This window comes from Mauremys reevesii, linkage group 1 (assembly GCF_016161935.1).
Source record: "Mauremys reevesii isolate NIE-2019 linkage group 1, ASM1616193v1, whole genome shotgun sequence".
NCBI lineage: Eukaryota > Metazoa > Chordata > Testudines > Geoemydidae > Mauremys > Mauremys reevesii.
Window position 1 is genome coordinate 164,835,610 of NC_052623.1, and position 21,944 is coordinate 164,857,553.

General features: G+C 41.0%; 1 protein-coding gene across 1 annotated transcript; it reads right to left on the reverse strand.

Moving 5' to 3' along the window:
* Nucleotides 1-1,973: 1,973 nt before the first annotated feature.
* Nucleotides 1,974-20,178, reverse strand: RIPPLY3 (ripply transcriptional repressor 3). Its single transcript, XM_039539177.1, has 4 exons — nucleotides 20,043-20,178; nucleotides 18,552-18,618; nucleotides 4,278-4,345; nucleotides 1,974-3,461 (listed from the first exon to the last, which is right to left on the reverse strand). The coding sequence occupies exons 1-4, from the start codon at nucleotides 20,150-20,152 to the stop codon at nucleotides 3,311-3,313; spliced, it is 396 nt and encodes a 131-aa protein (XP_039395111.1). The 5' UTR covers nucleotides 20,153-20,178; the 3' UTR covers nucleotides 1,974-3,310.
* Nucleotides 20,179-21,944: the final 1,766 nt, after the last annotated feature.

A 21,944-nucleotide genomic window follows, 5' to 3' on the forward strand; every position in this document is an offset into this window, starting at 1 on the left:
AAGATGCATTTGATATGCATAATACAAATACATCTTTCTTCAGGAGCACATGGTCTAGTGATTTACTTATTTCTTACTAATGTTCATCTATACACAGTTGACCTTTATAGGAACTTTTTTCCCCTTCATGCATTTCTCTTAGTAGCCCTTTAAAAATTTTGCAGCGCTAACTAGCTATCTCTCAAGGAGAACAATTTTGTAACTAGTAGCTGCTGGATGTTTTTTTTTCTCAGCTGGTAAGTACCTGTTGTATTTTTCTTAGCTTTCTTTCTTGCTGTTGATAAGGTAGTGTATTCTCATAATATGACAAAGGGTCTGAGTCAAAAAATCAAGAAAATTTATATTGGAAGTTAAACACTGCTTTTGATGAGCATATTATTGAATTTTGCTTTAGTCTTTTTTTCAAATGTGCATGTGTCTTGCGTTTTAGTCAGAGTTGTGTTAAGGTATAGTATTGTGTAATATTAAGGGCTCTTTCTGAAATATATTAAGTCAATGGATGATATAGTGTCATACACTATATGGGATCAGATCCCTCTATACATAATGGCATGAGTGAAATTGGAAAGGTTTTAGTTAACTCGATATTTTTCCTGTCATAGTTCATACCCTTCAAGGAACTTTAATAATATTAGATTAAAGTGTATGAGTAAGAGCTTAAATAATGTTAGCTATTTTTTGGATAATATTTACATCCTGACTCAAAACTCATATGTAAAATTTCAGCTTAGGATGAATAAAACCAGAGGTGAAAGTAAGCCGATACGGCGTACCGGCAAGAGCCAGTACGCCGTGCTGGACTGCACCAGCTTCTGCGGCGGGGATTTAAAGGGTCCAGTGCTCCGGCCACTGCGGGGAGCCCCGGACCCTTTAACACACACACCACAGCTCCGGCAGCTGGGCTGGGCCCGGGATTTAAAGGGCCTGGAACTCCGGCCACTGCGGGAAGCCACGAGCCCTTTAAACCCCCCATGCAGCTCCAGCAGCCCCGGGAGCTCCGGGCCCTTTAAGTTACCCCGGAGCCCTGGGGGCTCCCAGCCACCTCTGCAGCTGGGAGCCCTGGGGTGATTTAAAGGCCCTGGGGCTCCCAGCCACAGCCCGTGCCCCAGGGCCTTTAAATCTTGAGAGGCCCCGCCTCTTCCGGTTGAGGCCACACACCTCCCTCAGGACTCTGGCCGTATCGGTAAGTCCTGTAAGTTACTTTCACCCCTGAATAAAACACAGAAAATGTTTTATAATGGAAACAGCCACTGCTCCTTTAAAGTTGCAAAGGCAATGGGTACTACTAGCATTAAAGGACTTCTTTGTGTATACTTTGTTCGAGATTAAAAAGTGTGAATGCAAAGTTTGTGTGCCAACTAGTTAATTGATTTTGGTTTAAATTGATTTTATAGCACTCTTTCAGTGTGTCTACATTTACTGAATAGTTTGTAAAAATGTTAACGGTGCATGCTCAAAACCTTTTCAACTCTTCGTTATTAGATCTGCCTTTAAAACAGTTGGATTCTGCAGTGAGGGATATTCCCTGATTCCAAGTATGCTCTTTTCCTTAAAAATCCCATTGTTACCATTACTATCATGCAGTAACTAAGATGTGAAAACAAAACCTAGTTCCTTTGCCACCCAGTGCAGCAGCTGGTAACTAACATTGGCCCTGATTCTTCAGTCCCTTATTCATGTGAGCAATCATGACTCACATAATATGACCTACAGAAGACAATACATGTACTGTACTTAAATGAAGAACTACAGGATTAGACTTGTCCTGATCCCAGAGATACACTGTAATCATGTGACTGCAGCACAAAGAAGGAAATAAATAGCAATGCTCATTTCAATTCCATTAAAAAATTAGGGGAAAGGAGAACATTAATGTTTCTCAAATGAAAAGTGAGAAATTTTATTTTCTAATCTGTATACAAGTTTTTACAAAGGAGAGAAAAAATTTAAAAAATTAAATTGATATTGTTCCAATAAATCTAATTTAATGCAATGGAATGTCTTATACCCTAATTCTGCAAGCAGTTATTCAAGCACATAACTTTAGGGACAAGAGTAGTCCCACTGATTTCAACTGAAATATTCACATACATAAAGTTAAGCACATGCATAAATCTTTGCAGAATCATGGCTTTACTCAAAATAAGATGGCAGTTAATTATTTTCATACATCTAGAAACTGTACAAAATATTTATAAGACAAACAGCAATATTCCAATCCTACAAGTGAGAAACTAGAGAACAACTAGGAAGAGATATTTTGAATTTGGAAGTTTTTGGTGGGAGGGGTGTAATAAAGAATCCTTTCAAAACCCTGCCTACATGTCAAAGTCTGTGATAGGAGGCAGATTTTAAAAGCTTCGTCTAGAAAGGTGAACTTGGCATAATGTTGTTAAAATGGCTTATGAAAGCAATTAGGAAGACTAAGCAGTAACTTAGTCACCCTGCATCTGAACACAAAATAAACTAGAGGATGTTCTGCTCTAAATCCAAACTTTATAGTTGATTTGTAATAAACTATGCAAAATCCCATCTTCAAACCCACTACATTTTAGAAAAGTTTAGAATAGGATTTGAATTTTGCAGTTTGGACCCTTCTTAAATGTTCTCTTCTGCACATTTTTCATGCATCAAAGGTCCTTCTATAGCTATACCTCAGCATTTTTTGTTGTTGTTGTTTAAAATTCTCTAATACACCCTTTAATTCACTCTTAAATCATATTTTATTATTCATGCTTTGGCACCTTTTCCTGATTAATGGCAGGGCTCTTTTCTGATTACTTAGGGAGCAGAACTTGTAGCAGTTTACAGGCAGAATCCCAGATGATATAGTGGGACAATGAATATGAGTTTCTCATTTACACATCTCACCAAAAAAATCTAATTTAGAGAGGTGTTGGGGGCGTGTATATTTTCCCCATAATCAGGCATATATTTTCATCTTCCAAAACAACATAAAATAGCATTTGTGCTGAGCACAGTGCAATGGTAACTGTGACATTAATGGTCTTAATACAGATGTTACTCCAGCCAGAGTGAGTTTGGGGACCACACAAAGCTCTGCAACTTAAAATCCTAAAAACTGCTCTAAGGACTTTTGTTCCTGTAAGCCCCCCCCCCAAAAGAAAACAAACCTTCCATGTTTGTTGCCATTTGCATCTCCCCACTATTTTTCACATGACAGCAAGAAGATGATTCTCACATGACCTTTAGATCTGTTTTTTGGTTTATATGATTTTTGCTAGTAAACACATTAGAGGCCATTTTTTGTCTCTTGATTTACATGGTCCTCAGAGGCTGAGTTTGTTCATTATAAAGCTGAATTCCTTCCTTCCTCGTCATCTTCAGAATCAGAGTCGTCATTGTAGAAATGAATTGTGGCTTGTACTGGAAAACTGGCCAGAACCGTCTTTCCAATGTTGTGTAGGAACTTCTGGGATTTAGATTTGGGCAAATAAAGTCTAGTAAGGTAAAACAAAACAAAACCACTTATAAAAACCATGTAAAACTATTAGAATCCTTCCAGACTAACTGACTCAAGGCTTGTGTCTGAAGGCTACATTTCTTCCCTTCTTTGTGGAAGGGAGGCTCCTCTGCATCCTTGATGACTTCTCTCCCCTCTTCATCTCTCCATGTTTTAAACCATCCTTCTATCTAAAGGCCTCACTGAAGTAGTCCCATCTCTTCCCTGGTCAGTACTGTTGGTATTGGAAGTGACTATATATCCCCAGTTACTTTTTTGGGGGGGAAAGGCCAAATATTGGGTTAGCCAGGGGTCTCTATTTGACAAAGTGCTGCTCCTGAGAACATGAGCAAATGTGATTTCTCTAGAACCGTGCAGACTTGGTAGTCAGGGAGAGGACGTGTTTGTTTGTTAATGGTGGTGGGGAGTTTGAGGAAGGGTGCTGGAAGCCTGGTTTAAGGCTGCAATCTGTTTTTGTATGGTCTGGCTCTAGTGGTGAGATGCCTCTCTCTGGGTAGAGGAGGAGAAGGTATTTACCATTAGATACCTTGACTTTCAATTTCCCTTTTTGAGGAGATGTTAATTATGAAACCTTAACTCACAGTGGGGTAAGTCTGGTCTGTCAGGATGATATTGGCTCTTTCTATGGCTTTCTAATGTCATGATTTAGCATGTTGCTTCAGATCCCGCTTACCTTGTGTGTCTTCTCAGGTGAATTACACAGTTTAACACTTTGCCATGGAGGAAATTTATTACTGAAGAACAAAAATACAAATTTAACTTTTCCTGGATCAACTTATAGGATTCATCTCACCTCACTGGATGCTGAAACCCCAAAGCTCCTTTTGAGCTAAAATTTCTCTGATCACCGTCCAGTTCAGACTGTAAAGACACATATGTGTGGTTTAGAAACAGCTATAAAATTATCTAAGATTTTACAATTTTCTTGTAATGGCAAGAAAATGAAGTAATATATATTAATTAAATCTCAGGTATTATAATATCAGACATCTGTGGAGTATAATTCCACTGAGTTAAATTTTCAAACTACTGTACCTAAAACTTCCCATCTAAATGAATAATTAAATATTTCAGGCTTTTGTTTTAAAGGAAACATTTTTTTAAAAATGATTACTATTATTATTACTTTGCTAATGTAGCACCTAATGGCCCCAGTCCATTGTGCTAGGTGTTGAACAAACACACCAAGACATTTCTTTTGTGTTGGTTGGGTTCAGCTGGCAGCAAAAACCTCTAAAAATGGAGGACTTGAGCCACACCACAATTTGTGGTTCTACCCAATGCAGACACTGCAGTGGAATACTATGAGATGCTACACTATTAGAGGTACTGTGAATGAGATGTTAAACTGAAGTCCCTTTTACCCTGGTCCTGGAGAGGGAGCTGCTGAGTGACATCAAAGATCCCATAGTTCAGTGGTCCCCAACCTTTTTCATCTGGTGAGCGCTGGACGACGAGCCACCGAGGACCGTGGCCAGCGGATGAGCATCCGCCAAAATGCCGCCGAGAAGTGGCAACATCAATAGGCATCGTTGCCGACAAGCAGCGTCATCCAGAGGCCTTGCCGCCGAAATGCCACCAAAAATCAGCAGCATTTTGGCGGCAATGCCTCTGGATGACTCTGCTTCTCGGCAGCATTTTGACGGATGCTCGTCCGCTGGACAGTACGTGGGCACACATAGATGCCCCGGCGGGTGCCATGGTGCCCACGGGAACCACGTTGGGGACCACTGCCATAGTTCTTTTCAAAATTAGGAGGGTACCACAGAAGTTAGAGATGAAAAAGATTTTTTGGATCATCTTGGATAGTCTATGGATAGCTATTGCTGAACTTACCAACACAGGTTCTGATACTGCAGTGACTAACTTGGTACTGCAAAGCTGTGATGGGTTGTACTGGGGAAGCCCTGCTGCTTTTCTGCACCCCACCCCAGGAAAAAGCAAGGTACAAGGAAAAGAACCTCAAAAGTGGTCCTCCACCGCTGCCTAGAGAGGCCCTACTGGAGTGGCCATCTTAAAAACTAAAGAGACCTGGTTCTTCAAGGGCTACAGACAGTCAGAACCCAGCAGGCTCAGATAAAAGGAGCTTCAGGAGCTTAGCATATCAGTTCCTGGCTGGGACCAAAGGAGGGAAGAAGTGGGCTCCTCTCTGGCCAAAGGAGAATGACAAGTAGCTAGAGGATATTTCTGGCTGAATTTACACTGAGATTGCAGAGGGAGAAGAACCTGGGGATGCTGATCCTGAGATAGGCTGGAGATAAAGGTGGTGAGCAGTGTGTGGCTGCTGTGTATAGGGTGCCTGGGCTGGGTTCCTCTAGTGGCCTAGATAAAGTGGTGTAAACCCCAAGAAGGGGACAGGACTTGTTTAGGAGCTAAAATAAAGGACTGAATTTAAAGGGCCCAGAGGCAGGGCTGAAGGCCCTAGTGAGGGGAAATAGACTGTTTAATTATTGGACTTTTTAATATGCCAGAAAGGATTTATTTGGTCACTGTGACTTGGCTGGAGGGTCAAGACACTGACAACCCACCCAGGGTGGCTGGCAGCCTGCACGGGACACCAGAAGCAAGAAAAGGACTGTAGTACCACACCCAGCTGCTCAACAGGTGAGTGCCCCTTTACAAAAGCACTCTGAGGGCACTATGAAAGATTAAAGTCAGTGAACCAAAATGTAGATAAAAACTTTGCTTTGAATTTGTATTTGAAAGCCCCTATACAGCTCACAATTCCGTCCTGGATCAATGAGTCCATTGCCCTATTTTACCCCTTATACGTGTACGACCTCAAGTGTTGTACAAAGAAAATCAAGATTTACTGCAGATTTCATCAATACGTAGTTACTGAATGTTTACATATAATGAAGTCTAACCCTTCATTACAGCAAAATTGTCACAAAATAATTTTCACTGTAGCTTCCTATTATCATGACTTTCTTGGAAAAAACATCTCCTTTTGGGCTCAGAATTTCAGTGCTTGGTCACAAATATGAAACTGTAATCTACAAATATAGTCTCTTCTATGGAGGACAGGAATTTGGTGATTGTCACTAGAAATATTCACTCAAAGTCAAGGATAAAGAAAGACATTTTCTCCATCTGATACTATACTGTTGAGAAATATGACACTCCTTCCACAACAAGGCAGAATGCTTTGTCCGTACTGAAAACCTGTGACCTAAAACTTAATCTGGGTCTTATTAAAAGGATGGTCAGACTCTAAGATGGTGTCCCGTTTGATGGAGACTTTGAAAGGGATCTTGTTATGCTGGCTAAACACGCAAAAGAGCATATTTGTACTAATTTGCTGGGGGCTCTGAAAAACAAGATATGTCTGCATAGGGGTTTAATCTGCATCTTTTTGCTGCACATCAGGGAATGCACAGTATGCAAGCTGCAGTAGTAACATGCACATGGGATGGTATGCCCTCTGTCAATGCACGTGGAATGCTATGCCCTTTGTCAATGTGCATCATTGCGTTCACATGGCAGTGACTTGCTGAGAACTGAAGGGATGACATTCTTGGAGGGTATCCCATGCTCCTTTGCTTTGCTGCTGAGAAAAGTCCATTGTGGGTTTTTTCTTGCTGCGCATTGTGGGATGCATAGCAGAAGCCAGGGAATTCAACTTTAATAAAGGAAAAACCCCATGATTCATCTGTCTTTGCCCTGTTCTTACTTTATGTGTAGGCCAACACCATTTTAGAATTGCTGTCAGCCAGCTCTGTCCCAACAATGTTCCATGCCACTATTCTGGCAACCTCGAATATGCAGAGGCTGCTTGATGTGTATTTCAGCACTCAACACTGAATGAATCAGTGTTGGACTTCACCAGCTGCACCACAGAGCAGACAATGTGGTGGCAGCAGCTCTTCCAGCAACAGAAGAATCTTCAGCAGCAACGGAACCAGGATGGGGATGAGGAAGACACCAAGCAACTGATAGTAGAGGACTGTGATGTTGCACTCGATATGATTTTATAAAAATATGCTAATGAGTGAATATAATGTAACTGGAATATGCTTCATACAAAAGGTCTCTTGCAAGGTATCATTACAAAGCTTATAATCTACTGAGTGGTGGTCATCCTATTTGTATAAATGTATCACTCTTGTATCTGAAACTAGAAATATGAAATGTATCTCTGAGGGCCTATTGTAATTATGCAAAGTGTGGACCATTAATGGTTGTTTGGAATCTTGATGGCTCCCATCAACCAGGACAATTGACTGTGGATAGCTCTGTTTGCAGGCAAGCCTTCCTGTGAGTCCGGCTGGGAGGAGTGAAGGCTTGGGGTCTTACAGTGACATATGATTGTGTCACCTGAACTGGAATCCATCTTTAACCTAGTGCTTTTCCATTGGGGGGAGGGGGGGAAGGAACGCAGAGGGACAAAGGATTCCTGCCTTATGCAAAAGATACATAAATGGGTGGAACAGAACAAAGATGAGCCATCATGAAGAATCCCCTAGCTACCACCTGAGCTGGAACGAGGGCTGTACCAGCAGAAAGAATTGTGCCCAGGCCTGGAAGGTGTCCAGTCTGAGGAAAAAACTTACTGAAGCATCTCTAAGAAGGAGATTATCTGTATTCAGTTTGAGTAGACATAGATTTGTGCATTTTATTTTATTTTGCTTGGTGACTTACTTTGTTCTGTCTGTTACTACTTGGAACCACTTAAATCCTACTTTCTGTATTTAATAAAATCACTTTTTACTTATTAATTAACTCAGAGTATGTGTTAATACCTGGGGGAGCAAACAGCTGTGCATATCTCTCTATCAGTGTTATAGAGGGTGAACAGTTTATGAGTTTACCCTGCATAAGCTTTATACGGGGTAAAATTGATTTATTTGGGTTTAGACCCCATTGGGAGTTGGGCATCTGCGTGTTAAAGACAAGAACACTTCTGTTAGCTGCTTTCAGGTAAGCCTACAGCTGTTAGGGGACGTGATTCAGACCTGGGTCTGGGTTTGCAGCAGGCTAGCGAGTCTGGCTCAAACCAAGCAGGGCACTGAAGTCCTAAGCTGACGGGGCAGAAAGGCAGGAAGAGAGGTAGTCTTGGCACATCAGGTGGCAGCTCCCAAGGGGAGTTCTGTGAGCCAACTCATTACAAGGACCATTCCTGGAGCAGCTTCACAGTGTGCAGTGCTGTTTCTGGGCTCAGGAAACTAGCGTGGATTGGTAGGAAATTATTGTTCTGCAGACCTGGGATGACCAGCAGCAGTGAGAGAATTTCAGGATGGGGAAGACAACCTTTCTGGAGATATTTGCTGCACTAGACCTGGAGCTTCAGTGGCAGCGTACCAATATGCTTACCCAGGAGTATGGGGCACTGCAGGTAGCAATTGCCATCTGGACACTGGCCACCCCCAAATGCTACTGCTCCATAGCAAACCAATTTTGGTGTGGGAAGATCCACTGTTGCGGTCATTGTCATGCAGGTGTATGATGCCACGGAAAAGGTACTGTTGCACCATGTTAAAAAGTTTGGTAATTCTCAGGAGGTTATTGATGGCTTTGCATGCGTGAGGTTCCCAGACTGTATTGGGCAATTGATGAGACCCATATGCCTATTAGCCCCATCAGGGCTCAGAATTCATGAGCAGAAAAGAGTATTTCTCCATGGTGCTCCAAGGGCTTGTCAAAAACCATGGCAGGCTTATGGACACAAATGCTGGGTTGTCTGGAAGAGTCCACATGAAGCTAGGATATTTTGGAACTCTGCTCTATTAAAATTAATGGAGAAAGGACTGTTTGCCCCAGCAACACTGTGGACTTTCATTGGTGTGCACATTGCCTTGGTCATCCTGTGAGACCCAGCTTATCCTCTGCTTTCATGGTTAATGAAGCCATTCAAAGACCACTTGGACAGAAGGAAGAAACTGTTTAACTACTGCCTCAGTAGCTGCAGAATGGTAGCTGAGTAGACATCTGAAAGTGAAATGGTGCTGTTGGAGAAGTAGATTGGAAGCTGCAGGAAAAAAAACATCTTGGCGATCATAGCAGCATGTTGTATTTTGCACTATATTTGTGAGAGTAAGTTAGCGGTGGGTGGGAGGCTGAGGTGCAGAGACTTGCTCAGCTGCTTCAGCACCCAACAAGGTGTCCAATACAGAACGCAAACAGCCAAGGGAAATGCTGTCAGGGCCGCCTATTGCTCTTATTTTGAGTCTCAGGCCTGAAACTGTAGCTGTAAATCCAGCTTTAAACCTGTGAAGAGTGTGGCATTAGTTTTGTTTCAGCACTGTTTATGGGTGTTGAAAGTGCAACATTGTGGCAATACCTATTGCACCCTGTGTTGTTGCCTACATGTGTTTGTAAAACCTTATGAATTAGTGCAAACAACTATTTTCTGTGTAAAATGAACTGCTGGTTCCTCATTAATGTAATAATGAACTTTTAATTTCATAATCTGTTATGTAACAAACAGAAGTGAAGGTTCAACTGAAACAAAAATGACAAATGGCTTTTAATTATTAAACAACATGTTAAAAACAAAACTGTTTCATTGAACCACCAGTGAAACAAAACAGTGCACTGCCAGGCACAACCCAAGGGGCCGGGGAGTTTAAAGTCACTGGCAAGTATAGATCTTGACTCTGGCTCTTCTGTTTTATGGCTTTCTGGGATAAAGGGCCAAAGCTCAAAGATACCAGGGGCAATAGAGGGCTCAAAAGAGCTGGGGTCCATTTGCCGCTGTTCTTGATGGTCTGGAGGGAGGAATGGCCTCTGGGAGAGGGGAGGGGAGTTGTTCTCGTAGCCTGTATTGTCCCGGGGCTGCATAACATGGCTGGGTGGTGGTTTGCAGTATTGCATTGCCTGCTGCCCTAACAGTAACATGTGCTGCAACAGAGCATCAGGGCTTTATATTGCCTCCAGGAGCTCTTCGTCCCTATATCTCTTTCCATACTGTTCTTTGCCACCGCAGTGATCTCCCTGGAAAGCTCCTTGTTGGATTCCTCTTAGTCTTCAGATACTGCCTCTACCTCTCTGCATTTTTTGGATTTTTTTGTTTCTGGGATGCTGTAATAACGTCCATGAACATTTCATCACAAGTTTTCTGTTTTATGCCCCTCAGGTTTGCCAACCATTCTGCCATTGATAAGGACTTGAAACAAGTCCCCTGCTGGATTTTTTTCCCTTTTGTCCCTTGTTTTTTTAAAGTAGGTGCTCCTGAGCTTTTCACTGCCTATCTGGTCCTGTTTGGCATCCCAATTGTGCTGTCTCCTCATTGACATCTCTCTAGCAATGTCCACAAAAAGGGTTTTTGTTACAGTGGCTGGTCACAAGAGCTTCCTGCACTAATACTTTGCCCCAGGTGGTGATGAGCTCCAAGGTCTTGGTTAGGCTCCAACTGGCTGCTCAAGGCATAGTGGAGGCTTCTGAAGTATTATTGCAGCTATTGTGGTAAACTGGAATCCAGGAGCGTAACAGGGTCGGACTCACCCCTGCAGCGCCTCCTGCTGGTGACTCTGGGAATTAGCTCTGTTCCAGCCCGGAGCGCCCTCTGCAGGCCAGTGATCCACCTGTTTACTATTGGCCCCGTGTCCCTCCCAGGACCCCAGTGCCCCTTTGACTGGGTCTCCCCCTCCCAGGGGAACCCCCACCCTACTATCCCCACTTTGCCTCAGTAGTGGCTACTGCCAGTCATTATCTAGCCCCACACTCTGGGGCAGACTGCAGTATCAGCCTACTCATCACGGGCAAAGGGGTTTGGACCTGCTGCCTTAGCCTGCCCCTGGGCTGCCCTCTGCAACCCCTAGTACCTGTTGGCCCACTGCTGGGCCGCAGCCTGGGGCTTTCTAGGCTGGAGCTCCCCAGCTCCTCAGCCTTTCCCCCAGCCCTGCTTCACTCAGGTATCCAGTCTAGCTCCCTGCAGCCAGGCCCTTCTCTCTCTGAGGGCAGAGAGAGACTGACTGGGCTCCTGGCTCACAGCCTTTTATAGGGGCCAGCTGTGGCCTGATTGGGGTGTGGCCCAGCTGCGGCTACTTCCCCAATCAGCCCAGCTTTGAGAGCAGCAGCTCTCAAGCCCTGCCAAGCCGCTTTTAAACCCCCTTAAAACAGAGATCCACCCTGCTACAAGGAGTGAATGGACAAAATCTGTCTGTGTGCCAGCTTTTAAATGTATGGGGACATGTAGTCAACTTCATCCCAGAGCAGGGGAGGGCACACAGGTAAATAGACATGTCAGCAATGGTTGCCTGCAAAGCACCGTGGGATAGGTGTTAAAAGACTACCAAAGCAGCGCATAGCATCACTGCATGCACATGAACAATACTAGACTCACTTGCTTTGCAGCAAAGATAGTTCAGTTTGCAACGGGACTCCAGAGATAAATGCAGAGACCATGCACTACAATTAGTTGCGTTGTGCAAAGTGGATTAACTCAAAAGTGGCAGATTAGTTGCCCCACCCCTGCGTATACAAACCCGTAATATAATGTGGTGCATCTAATAAGTATTGTCAAACTTGTACTCTTTTTTTCTTCTTTAAAATCTATAAAGATGGCCTGAAATGTTTCTGTGTTTTTTCTGCTAGTTTTTTTATATTAATAATCTAGGTCTATGGAATAATCCATGAAGATTAGAGAACTAAATGAAAACTTTCACTCTGGACTCCTGTTAAGCATTTTAAAAGGAAAGATGTCCCTAGCCTCTGTTTGTCAGAGGGTAGAGATAGATGGCAGGAGAGAGATCACTTGATCACTACCTGTTAGGTTCACTCCCTCTGGGGCACCTGGCATTGGCCACTGTCAGCAGACAGGATATTGGTCTGGATGGACCTTTGGTCTGACCTAGTCTGGCCGTTTTTATGTTCTTATGTTCACTATCTAAATTATTGAAGAAGATATTGAACAGAACCAGACCCAGAATTGATCCCTGCAGGGCCCAACTTTATATGCCCTTCCAACTTGACTGTGAACGACTGATTACTCTCTGGGAATGGTTTTCCAACCAGTTATACACCCACCTTATAGTTGCTCCATCTAGGTTGTATTTCTCTAGTTTGTTTTATCAGAAGGTCACGTAAGATAGTATTAAAAGCCTTACTGAAGTCAAGATACACCACATTTACTCCCCCCCACCCCATCCACAAGGCTTGTTACCCTGTCAAAGTAAGCTATTAGATATGTTTTATATGATTTGTTCTTGAATAATCCATTGTGCTTGTTTCTTATCATCTTATTATCTTTTAGGTGTTCGCAAATTGATTGCTTAATTATTTGCTCGATTATCTTTCTGGGTACTGAAGTTAAGATGACTGATCTGTAATTCCCTAGGTTGTCCTTATTTCCCTTTTTGTAGATTGGCACTATATTTGCCCTTTTTCAGTCCTCTGGACTCTCTCCTGTTTTCCATGAAAATTGCTAATGGTTCAAATATCTCCTTAGTCAGCTCCTTGATTATTCTAGGATGTATTTCATCAGGCCCTGGTGACTTGAAGACATTTAACTTGTCTAAGTAATTTTTAACTTGTACTTTCCCTATTTTAGCTTCTGATCCAGCTCATTTTCACAGGCATTCACTGGGTCATTTAGCACTTCCGCCATTTCCACATTTGCTGTTTATTGTCTCCCCTCCCCGCCACCAAGTAATGGGCTACCCTGTCCTTACTCTTCCTCTTGGTTCTAATGTATTTATAGAATGTTTTCTTGTTACCCTTTGTGTTCCTAGCTAGTATAATCTTGTTTTGTGCCTTGGCCTTTCTAATTTTGTTTATATCCATCTTTTGTAATTTGACCTAGTTTTGACTTTTTATAGGACTCTTTTTGAGTTTCAGATCATTGAAGATCTCCTGGTTAAACAAGGATGGTCTCTTGACATACTTTCTATCTTTCCTACGCACATTTAAATAATGTGTATAGCATCTTGTAATATTTTTAATACTTAAATTATTTTCAGTATTAAAATGTTCTAGTATATCTTTGACCTACATTTTATATGATCTTCCCTTTGAAGTGTGTATTAATTTTGTCAGAACCCATATATCACACATTCTTATTTTAAACCACGAGTAAATAATTTCTCAGAAGCATTCAGGGAGTGAAGTAGTTAACTACACATCTAAATCAGGTGTCCTTATATGCCACCACATTTTCACTATTAAATTGAACATTGTGTGTAAGTGTGACTTAATGTGTAACATTTTTTAATACTTTAATAGACTTCTCTGGCATACGCAACAGTAGACAGTGTTGGAAAATGATGCATATGTATTTCAGGTGTAGGAAAACCTGTATGTTTTGTGTTATATGAGGAAAAGTATATTATCCGTAGGGCTCCATGTCTCATGGAGGCCACGAAAGTCATGGATTCCATGAACTTCCACAACCTCCATGATTTCTGCAGCAGCCAGTGTCGCTGACCCCAGGGCCGCCCAAGCAGCTGGCCTGAGGCTCCTGCTGGAGCGCTTCTGCAGCCAGCCGCTCAGTTGGCCCTGCAGCCAGCCATGCCAGCAACTGCTGGAGCGGCCCCAGAGCTAGCCGCTGCTCAGGTGGCCCCGGGGACCACCTGAGCAGTGGTCCCAGGGCAGACAGAGCAGCCACTACTCACCGGCCCCCAGCAGTGGTCCTGGGGTGGCTGGAGCAGCAGAGAAGGGGGGAGGGGGCATCCCTGGGGGTGGCCGGAGCAGCTGCTTCTTGGCGGCTCCCAGCAGCTAGTGCTGCTTCCCCTCCCGGGGCACTCCCCCAAGCAGCAGGCCCCCAGCCACCACCACCCCCAGCAGTGACACCCCATCCCCACTAAGATTGTCAGGGGAAATTATGGTAAGTCATGGACAAGTCATGGACCGTGAATTTTTGTTCGTTGCCTGTGACCTGTCCATGACTTTTACTAAAAATACCCATGACAGTTGCCTTAATGATCAGACAACCAAAGATTGTATGGTAATGCATGTGCACTAAGGGACTGAATTAAGGTTGCTTGTGTAATTTTTATGTTGCCAATGTTCCATTCTTTAGTATTTTGCTGTGCAATTTTCACTTTCTCAATGTGTTTTTTGGTATGGAATTTCCTGTTTCTTTTATGAAAGGAAGAGGGAAAAATAAAGCTACTTCACCCTTCGGGACTCAAAGCTCTGTTGATGTAGCATGTGCAACTTCCATAATGTAGAATTACTTGGCTAGACACCAACAGAACATCTTGCCTCATGCACCTGAGGAAGCTCATAGGTAGATGTTATTCTTCTGCAAATATAGGAATTCTGTAGCTGAGGAAGTTTGCTTAAGTCTATTAGAATGGGCCTTCCCCCTTGCTACCCATCCCCCCACCTTATAAAGTAGTCAAGAATCTTCCTCAGCTATTGTGCACCTGGTAAAGAGTGCCAAAGTGGGGCTCTTTTCCTTCATTCCTCATTAGGTCCCCAACTGTGGAGACTCCTGGTTAATGGGAGAGCTTGGGTGGGCCCTGCAGCAGAAAAGAGAGGGAGTTGGGAGGTTCTGGACAACAAGGGAAACATTAATATTAAAACTAGCTGTTTGAACTGTGCATATATTTTTTAACAGTGGCAGGCTCCTAGCAATTAACATGGATGAACTTCATACATTCAGTGAATAAATTGGTGGGAGCCAGGCACAGCTGAAAACCTCATGTATAGGTTGCATAAAGCATTCTATACAGATATGATTTTTTTTTCAATTTAAAGAGTATTACAGCTACCTGATCCCGGAAACTTTAATTCCTCCAACTTGCCCAGTCTCTTTGTAACTTCTAGCTACTTTATTCCTCAAGTTCTCACTGCTGGTTCTGAGAATCCATAGATGCAGACGTGCTAAGGAGTGTTGGGTGGGAGACCCACTCATCTGATGGGTACCTGCCAGCAAAGCTTAGAGCTCTGCTGTGTAGGTACATTCTTCTGTAAGCCTGCTAGAGTTGCCTCCTTGGCTCTCATCCAGGAGCCATCCAAAGGTTGGGTCAGCAACAGCCTCCAACCTTAAAAGGCCCAAAAAAAGGGAAGAAAAGGTGCTCCACAGCTGCACACCTTAGAATGTAGGGGAATCGCTATGAGCAGTGACCCTCATAAGATGTACATTGTGGATAGCTGTAGCCTTAGCTAGCTATGCCTTCAGTAACTTTCAGATACATAGCTATGGATCTGATCCTGCAAACACTTATGCATGTGAGTACTACCATTGAAGTCAATAGGATTATTCGCATGCTTAAAGTTGGGCATGTGCATAAATGTTTGAAGGATTGGAACCTACATTACATTTATTAACGCCTTCCTTGGAGCTATGTACTTTGAACTAAAAAAAACTATCACCAGACTATTAAGAAGTACTTTTGAATAAAGACTATTTTTATACCACATTTCAACTGTCTTCCCCTAGCTGTTTTAGCTGTAGCACTGTCCAAAAAAAAAAACAACAACACTTTTTTTGCTCAAACTTTCTCACTCTCATTCACAGTTAGGCAGAGACCAAAAATTAAACCTTCAGCCTGAGAGGTTATTTTAATGGTGGTAAAATGGTGTCGAAGAAAAACTCAGTTCTCACTTTTTGTTTGGATGCAAAAAAAATCAACTTTATATTTTTCCCAAGTAATTACCAGAGGAGAGAGAGGTGCCACAGGACAGGGGGGACAGGTCTCTCAACTGGTAAAACAAACAGCAAAAGCCTTTTATTATTTTTAGACACAACATACATTTAATACAATACAGTAAAAACAAAAAACAACAAATACATTTTGTTTAGTTTTCCTTGTTTTTATGAAAACAAAACTAAAAGCAAGACTGCAGCAAGGTCATTGGTCAATTCACAACACACACATCTCTACATCTTTCTTATCACTTTCCTCCACACACCAGTAAACCTACAGTTAACTAACTAACTACATTAAATAACATTAAGATCTCTTCAAAATTATAATACTTTTCTACAATGGAAATTGTTGTTTAACATTAACTATTGTGCTTCCTTTCACACCTGCTATCATATCCCAGGTCCTGTTTTTATAGACAATAACAGAGAGTTATAAAGAACATACCTCAAACTGTTGTTCTATTTTTATTAGGACGGTCAAGCGATTAATCACAATTAATCGCACTGTTAAACAATAATAGAATACCATTTATTTAAATATTTTTGATGTTTTCTACATTTTCAAATATTTTGATTTCAATTACAACACAGAATACAAAGTGTACAGTGCTGACTTTATATTTATTTTTGATGACAAATATTTGTGATGTAAAAAAACCCAAAAGAAATAGTATTTTTCAATTCACCTAATACAAGTTCTGTAATTAAATCTCCTTTAACATGAAAGTTGAATTTACAAATATAGAATTATATACAACAATACTTCATTCAAAAATAAAACAAAGAAAAAAATTTAGCGCCTACAAGTCCACTTTTTCAGCCAATCACTAAGACAAACAAGTTTGTTTACATGTGCAGGAGACAATGCTGCCCGCTTCTTATTTACAATGTCACTTGAAAGTGAGAACAGACGTTCACATGGCACTGTTCTAGCCAGCACTGCAAGATATTTACGTGCCAGATGCGCTAAAAATTCATATGTCCCTTCATCAGGGGCGAAAGTAAAATGGAGCTCTTACTGGTATGGGGCCAGCTCTGTCTCCCCTCCTCCCCCCTCCCTGGAAGGGGCGGGGCCTCGGGCAGAAGGGAAGGGGCTCGGGTCAGCATCCCCCAGCCTGTCCATCCGTGCTGCCTGGCCCATACTGCTCGGGGCTCCAGTGGCAATTTAAAGGGCCCGGCAGGGCTGCCAATGGGCGGCACAAAAGGGGCAGTGACGTTAAAGTGCTGCTGTGGCAGCGCTTTAAAGTCAGCGGTACGGGCCGGTACTGGTGGCTACTTTTTACTGGTATGCCGTACCAGCCTGTGCCACCTTACTTTCACCTCTGCCCTTCATGCTTCAACCACCATTCCAGGGGACAGGCAGCCATGCTGATGACTGGTTCTGCTCAATACGATCCAAAGCAGTGCAGCACTGCTTTGTATTCACTTTCATCATCTGAGTCAGATGCCACCAGCAGAAGGTTGATTTTCTTTTTTGATGGTTTGGGTTCTGTAGTTTCTGCATCGGAGTGTTGCTCTTTTAAGACTTCTGAGAGCATGCTCCACACCTCATCCCTCTCAGATTTTGGACTGCACTTCAGATTCTTAAACCTTGGGTCAAGAGCTGTAGCTATCTTTAGAAATCTTACATTGGTATCTTCTTTGCATTTTGTCAAATCTGCAGAGAAAGTGTTCTTAAAACGAACAACATGTGCTGGCTCATCATCCGAGACTTCTATAATATGAAATACATGGTAGAATGCGGGTAAAACAGAGCACAAAACATACAATTCCTCCTCAAGGAGTTCAGTCAAAATTTAATTACCACATTTTTTTTTTTAACAAGCATCATCAGCATGGACACATGTCCTCTGGAATGGTGGCCGAAGCATGAAGGGGCATATGAATGTTTAGCACATCTGGCACGTAAATACCTTGCAATGCCAGCTACAAAAGTGCCATGTGAATTCCTGTTCTCACTTTCAGGTGACACTGTGAATAAAAAGCTGGTAGCATTATCTCCCATAAATGTAAACAAACTTGATTGTCTTAGCAATTGGCTGAACAAGCAGTAGGACTGAATGGACTCGTAGGCTCTAAAGTTTTACATTGTTTTGTTTTTGAGTTCAGTTATGTAACAAAAAAATCTATGTTTGTAAATTGCACTTTCATGATAAAGAGATTGCACTATAGTACTTCTACAAGGTGAATTGTAAAATACTATTTCTTTTTATCATTTTTACAGTGCAAATATTTGTAATAAAAATATTAAGTGAGCACTGTGCACTTTGTATTCTGTATTGTAATAGAAATCAATATATTTGAAAATGTAGAAAAATATCCAAAAATTGTTAATAAATTTCAATTGTTATTCTATTGTTTAACAATGCGATTAAATAGTTTTTTTAGTTTATTGTATGAGTTAACTGTGAATAATCAACAGCCCTAATTTTTATAATAAGAAAATTGGCCTCCTATGTTCTCCTAGTTTTGACTTTTTTTTTAAAACACATTTGGTTTTCTTTGATGATTTTTTCCAGAACTTAACCTTACCATTCCTTGACGTCCCAGTTCAGCATCTCTTGCTGTGAGAATCCAGGGTCTCCATAATGTAGGGTTGCTGAAAGTTTAATGAAGAACAACATACTCTCATAGGTAATTCTTTATGATAATAGGCACATTTCAGTGCAATGAGTTACCTTCATTACCTGCTATCTGTGCCTTTGAAATAAGTTTATTCTTGTCTCAACACATTGATGTGGGTAAATGTGATTTCAGTGGTAGATATTATTCTGCCCATGGGCTTCTCTATGTGCTGTCAATTGACATGCACTAAAATTAATATCAAAGGAAAGTCTGAACTGGATAAACAGTTACTCTCACATTTTGTCTATTGGTACAATATTAATTGATTTCACAATCCAAGGGGCTCACAAAGGGATTACACTTAAATCAATGTTTAGAATATTTAATTTCTAGAATATACTTAACTTCTTATTAATCTTATTATTCATGAAATAAATTAGGCAGTATATTGAATTATACTATCCCAATTCCTCGGTGACATGAGGAAGAGCTCTGAAGCTTGTCCCTTCCACTAACAGATGTTGTTCCAATAGAAATTACCTCGCCTACCTTGTCTCTCTGACATCCCAAATAGGTATTCCTAATTAAAGTGGATTACACCTGGCTTTGCATGATCAACTTTTTTTTTTGCCTATATTTTGATCATAGGGTGGCTGATCTATTTTTATTAAGTTAGCAATCTATTGCATTAAAGTGATGCTGCTGACTTGAAATCTAATCAGTTTAATAAAAATGTAAGCAGTTTCAGGTACTACGCCAGCCTCTTTCTCCCCTCTAATAATTTTTTAGTTTTACAATCACATTTACCTATTTTTAAATGTCTTTTCTCTCCTCTGTTTCTAAATACCCACACAAAGGGGAAAGAGTGAAACTGATTATACTCTAACTGCTGTCAAATGCTCAAATAAACTGAAAAAAGAGTTCTTATCTTTCAGTTAAAGCAACCTTATTTGTAACTAGAGCTGAATGAAAAAATTATCATTTGGAAACCTTCTTCAAATAAAAAGGACAATTTTTTGCAAAAAAAAATTCTGACCAGCTCTGTAATGTTTTTAACATGTAAAAATAGGAGCTAAAACAGAGAAGTGTTTTAATTTTTTTTAAGCTGATAGTTCTTTATGGTGGAATCTGTTTCCAATCAGCTATTTGAGAAGGTCACACATTGATTATGGGCAATGTGCATTTAAAGTCTAAACAACGAGCTAGGCTAGCTAGTTAAATTACTTTGTTCTGTTGCCAAAGGAAGTGGTATGGATTCACAATGTCGTTTAGCAGGTGGTGTTATTTTAAGGAAAATTTTTGTTGATAGTTAGAGAGAACACTGAATTTCTTCTCAAGGGACTGAATGCCTGCCTTTATGCAAGTCCTGTCTTTGCCCATTGTAGCTACATAGTATTCCTGCTAGAGATTTTTAAAACTGGGTTGTTGAAGAAGCATTTCTCCTTTCCTCTGTCTTACCTTTCTGGCTGCTCTCTTGAATGGAGAGAATGTGGCTGGATATCTCTGGCAGAGTGACAGATCTGAGTCACTGTAGCCTGGAACAAGAATTTAGCAGCTGCAGCCTCCATAGTGCTTGCCTGTCTGGTGTTTTGCGTTCCTGTGCCTGGCTGGCTGCTTCTCTAGGCATTTCAGCTCCTCCTTTATTGCAGCTACTCAAGAGTACTTACCTAAAACAAGCAAGCCTTCAGGTAAAGGGAGGGAGATGGCCTTAATGAGTTCCCCTCTGTCTCCTCCAACTATTTCAAAGTTTTTCCTGTTGTCATGGTGTTCTATGGAGAGTGTAATAAATACAGTACTTTAGTTTACTTTAGTCAGCACATTATAGTGGAAATAACCTAAACTGTTTATCTTTCTGTCTTTGTTGTACTGCATCTTTTTACCTATTTTTGTTTTATGTGAAGTACACTGTGAATATATGAATTTGTGTGTAAATAAAAATTAAGTAGGAAAATCTTCAGCCTCAAATATCTAACAAAACAAATGGAAAAAGTACCAATCCAGTTCACAGGTGACTGTAAAAAAGACCTTTGTTTTAAAATTACGAAACAATCTGTCAGTTCCAGATTTAAAAAATGGAAAAAATACCAGGGTGAAGGAAGATAAGAACTTAAAATGCAAACCTAATGACTGCTTTAAAACAAGAGGATGTTACTTTTTAAGCTTGATCTGTTTGGTTGTTAGGAGGAGAAAGCTGATGCTAAGAGAGAATACATTCTCCAACAATGCATGCTTGGTAATGAATGCCACTGCTTTGAGGTCCTGCTGTTTTACTGCATATAATAATACATATTTTAAACTAACAAGGCTAGATAGGAATAAACCTCTTCTAAGCTTTCCTGCCCATTGCCTTAATTTGGACCACTAATTACACACAGACTATTATATTGTACAAAAATAGATTTATTGCATTTGGTAACATTACGTGATTGTCATTGCTATGGAAAATCATCACATTTGCTCACTTTACAGGTTAAAATACTTATTTTCCTACCTGCCATCCCTGCAGCTTAAGTTGGATCTATAGTGAATCTGGCTTCCTTCTAGCTTTTGCACCATCAGAAGTAATAAATGTTCTGTAGCTAGTGCTTAGGGGAAAAAAAAATCTCTTAAGGTGTGAATCAGAATAGAATTTAGCTCATTCCTGGTTATTCTTGTTAGCACTGCAGAGCTAACACTGTGTAAACAATAGTTTTAATTTTTTTTAACAAAGTAAGCAGATCACTTTGAAAATATACAGGGATTGGATCTGTTGAGCAGGTGCCATTTTTACATTCACTTTTTCTTGCTATAACCACACATCCATAGGCTGTCTGTGGTAAGTACACGAACTTTAGGATTAGAGACCTAAGTTATTCCAGCACTGCTCTAGGAATTGCTGAGGATGCCCAGTTAAACTTGTACAACCTACATCTGCCCCCTCATGCATGTGTGTTACACTAGTATTTAATTGCATGAATACGTAACATTTCTCAAATAATTGTGTGTGCATATAGATATATATAATATTTTCTACCTCTTTAAATACATGCATAGCATCTTGTTCTGTGCACTATACTTTGTATGTCAATAAAGGGTCATGAACAACTTGTATGAAAAATACAGTGAATGGTATTTAAATAACAATGTATTAAGTGTACATCATGGAATAAAAGCAATAATCTGCTGGCATATCTAGGCAACCTAAAATAGCACTTATGGGCCCCATTCACAAGGTACTTAAGTATGTGCCTAACTTTAAGCACATAAATAATTTCATTTATTTTAATTGAATCAGGGTCTAAATTAGCTTTGTTGTCAAATGCCTACTAAGAGAAGTTGTGCTGCTAGTTGAAAAGGATAGCTGATGACTAAGTGCTGGAT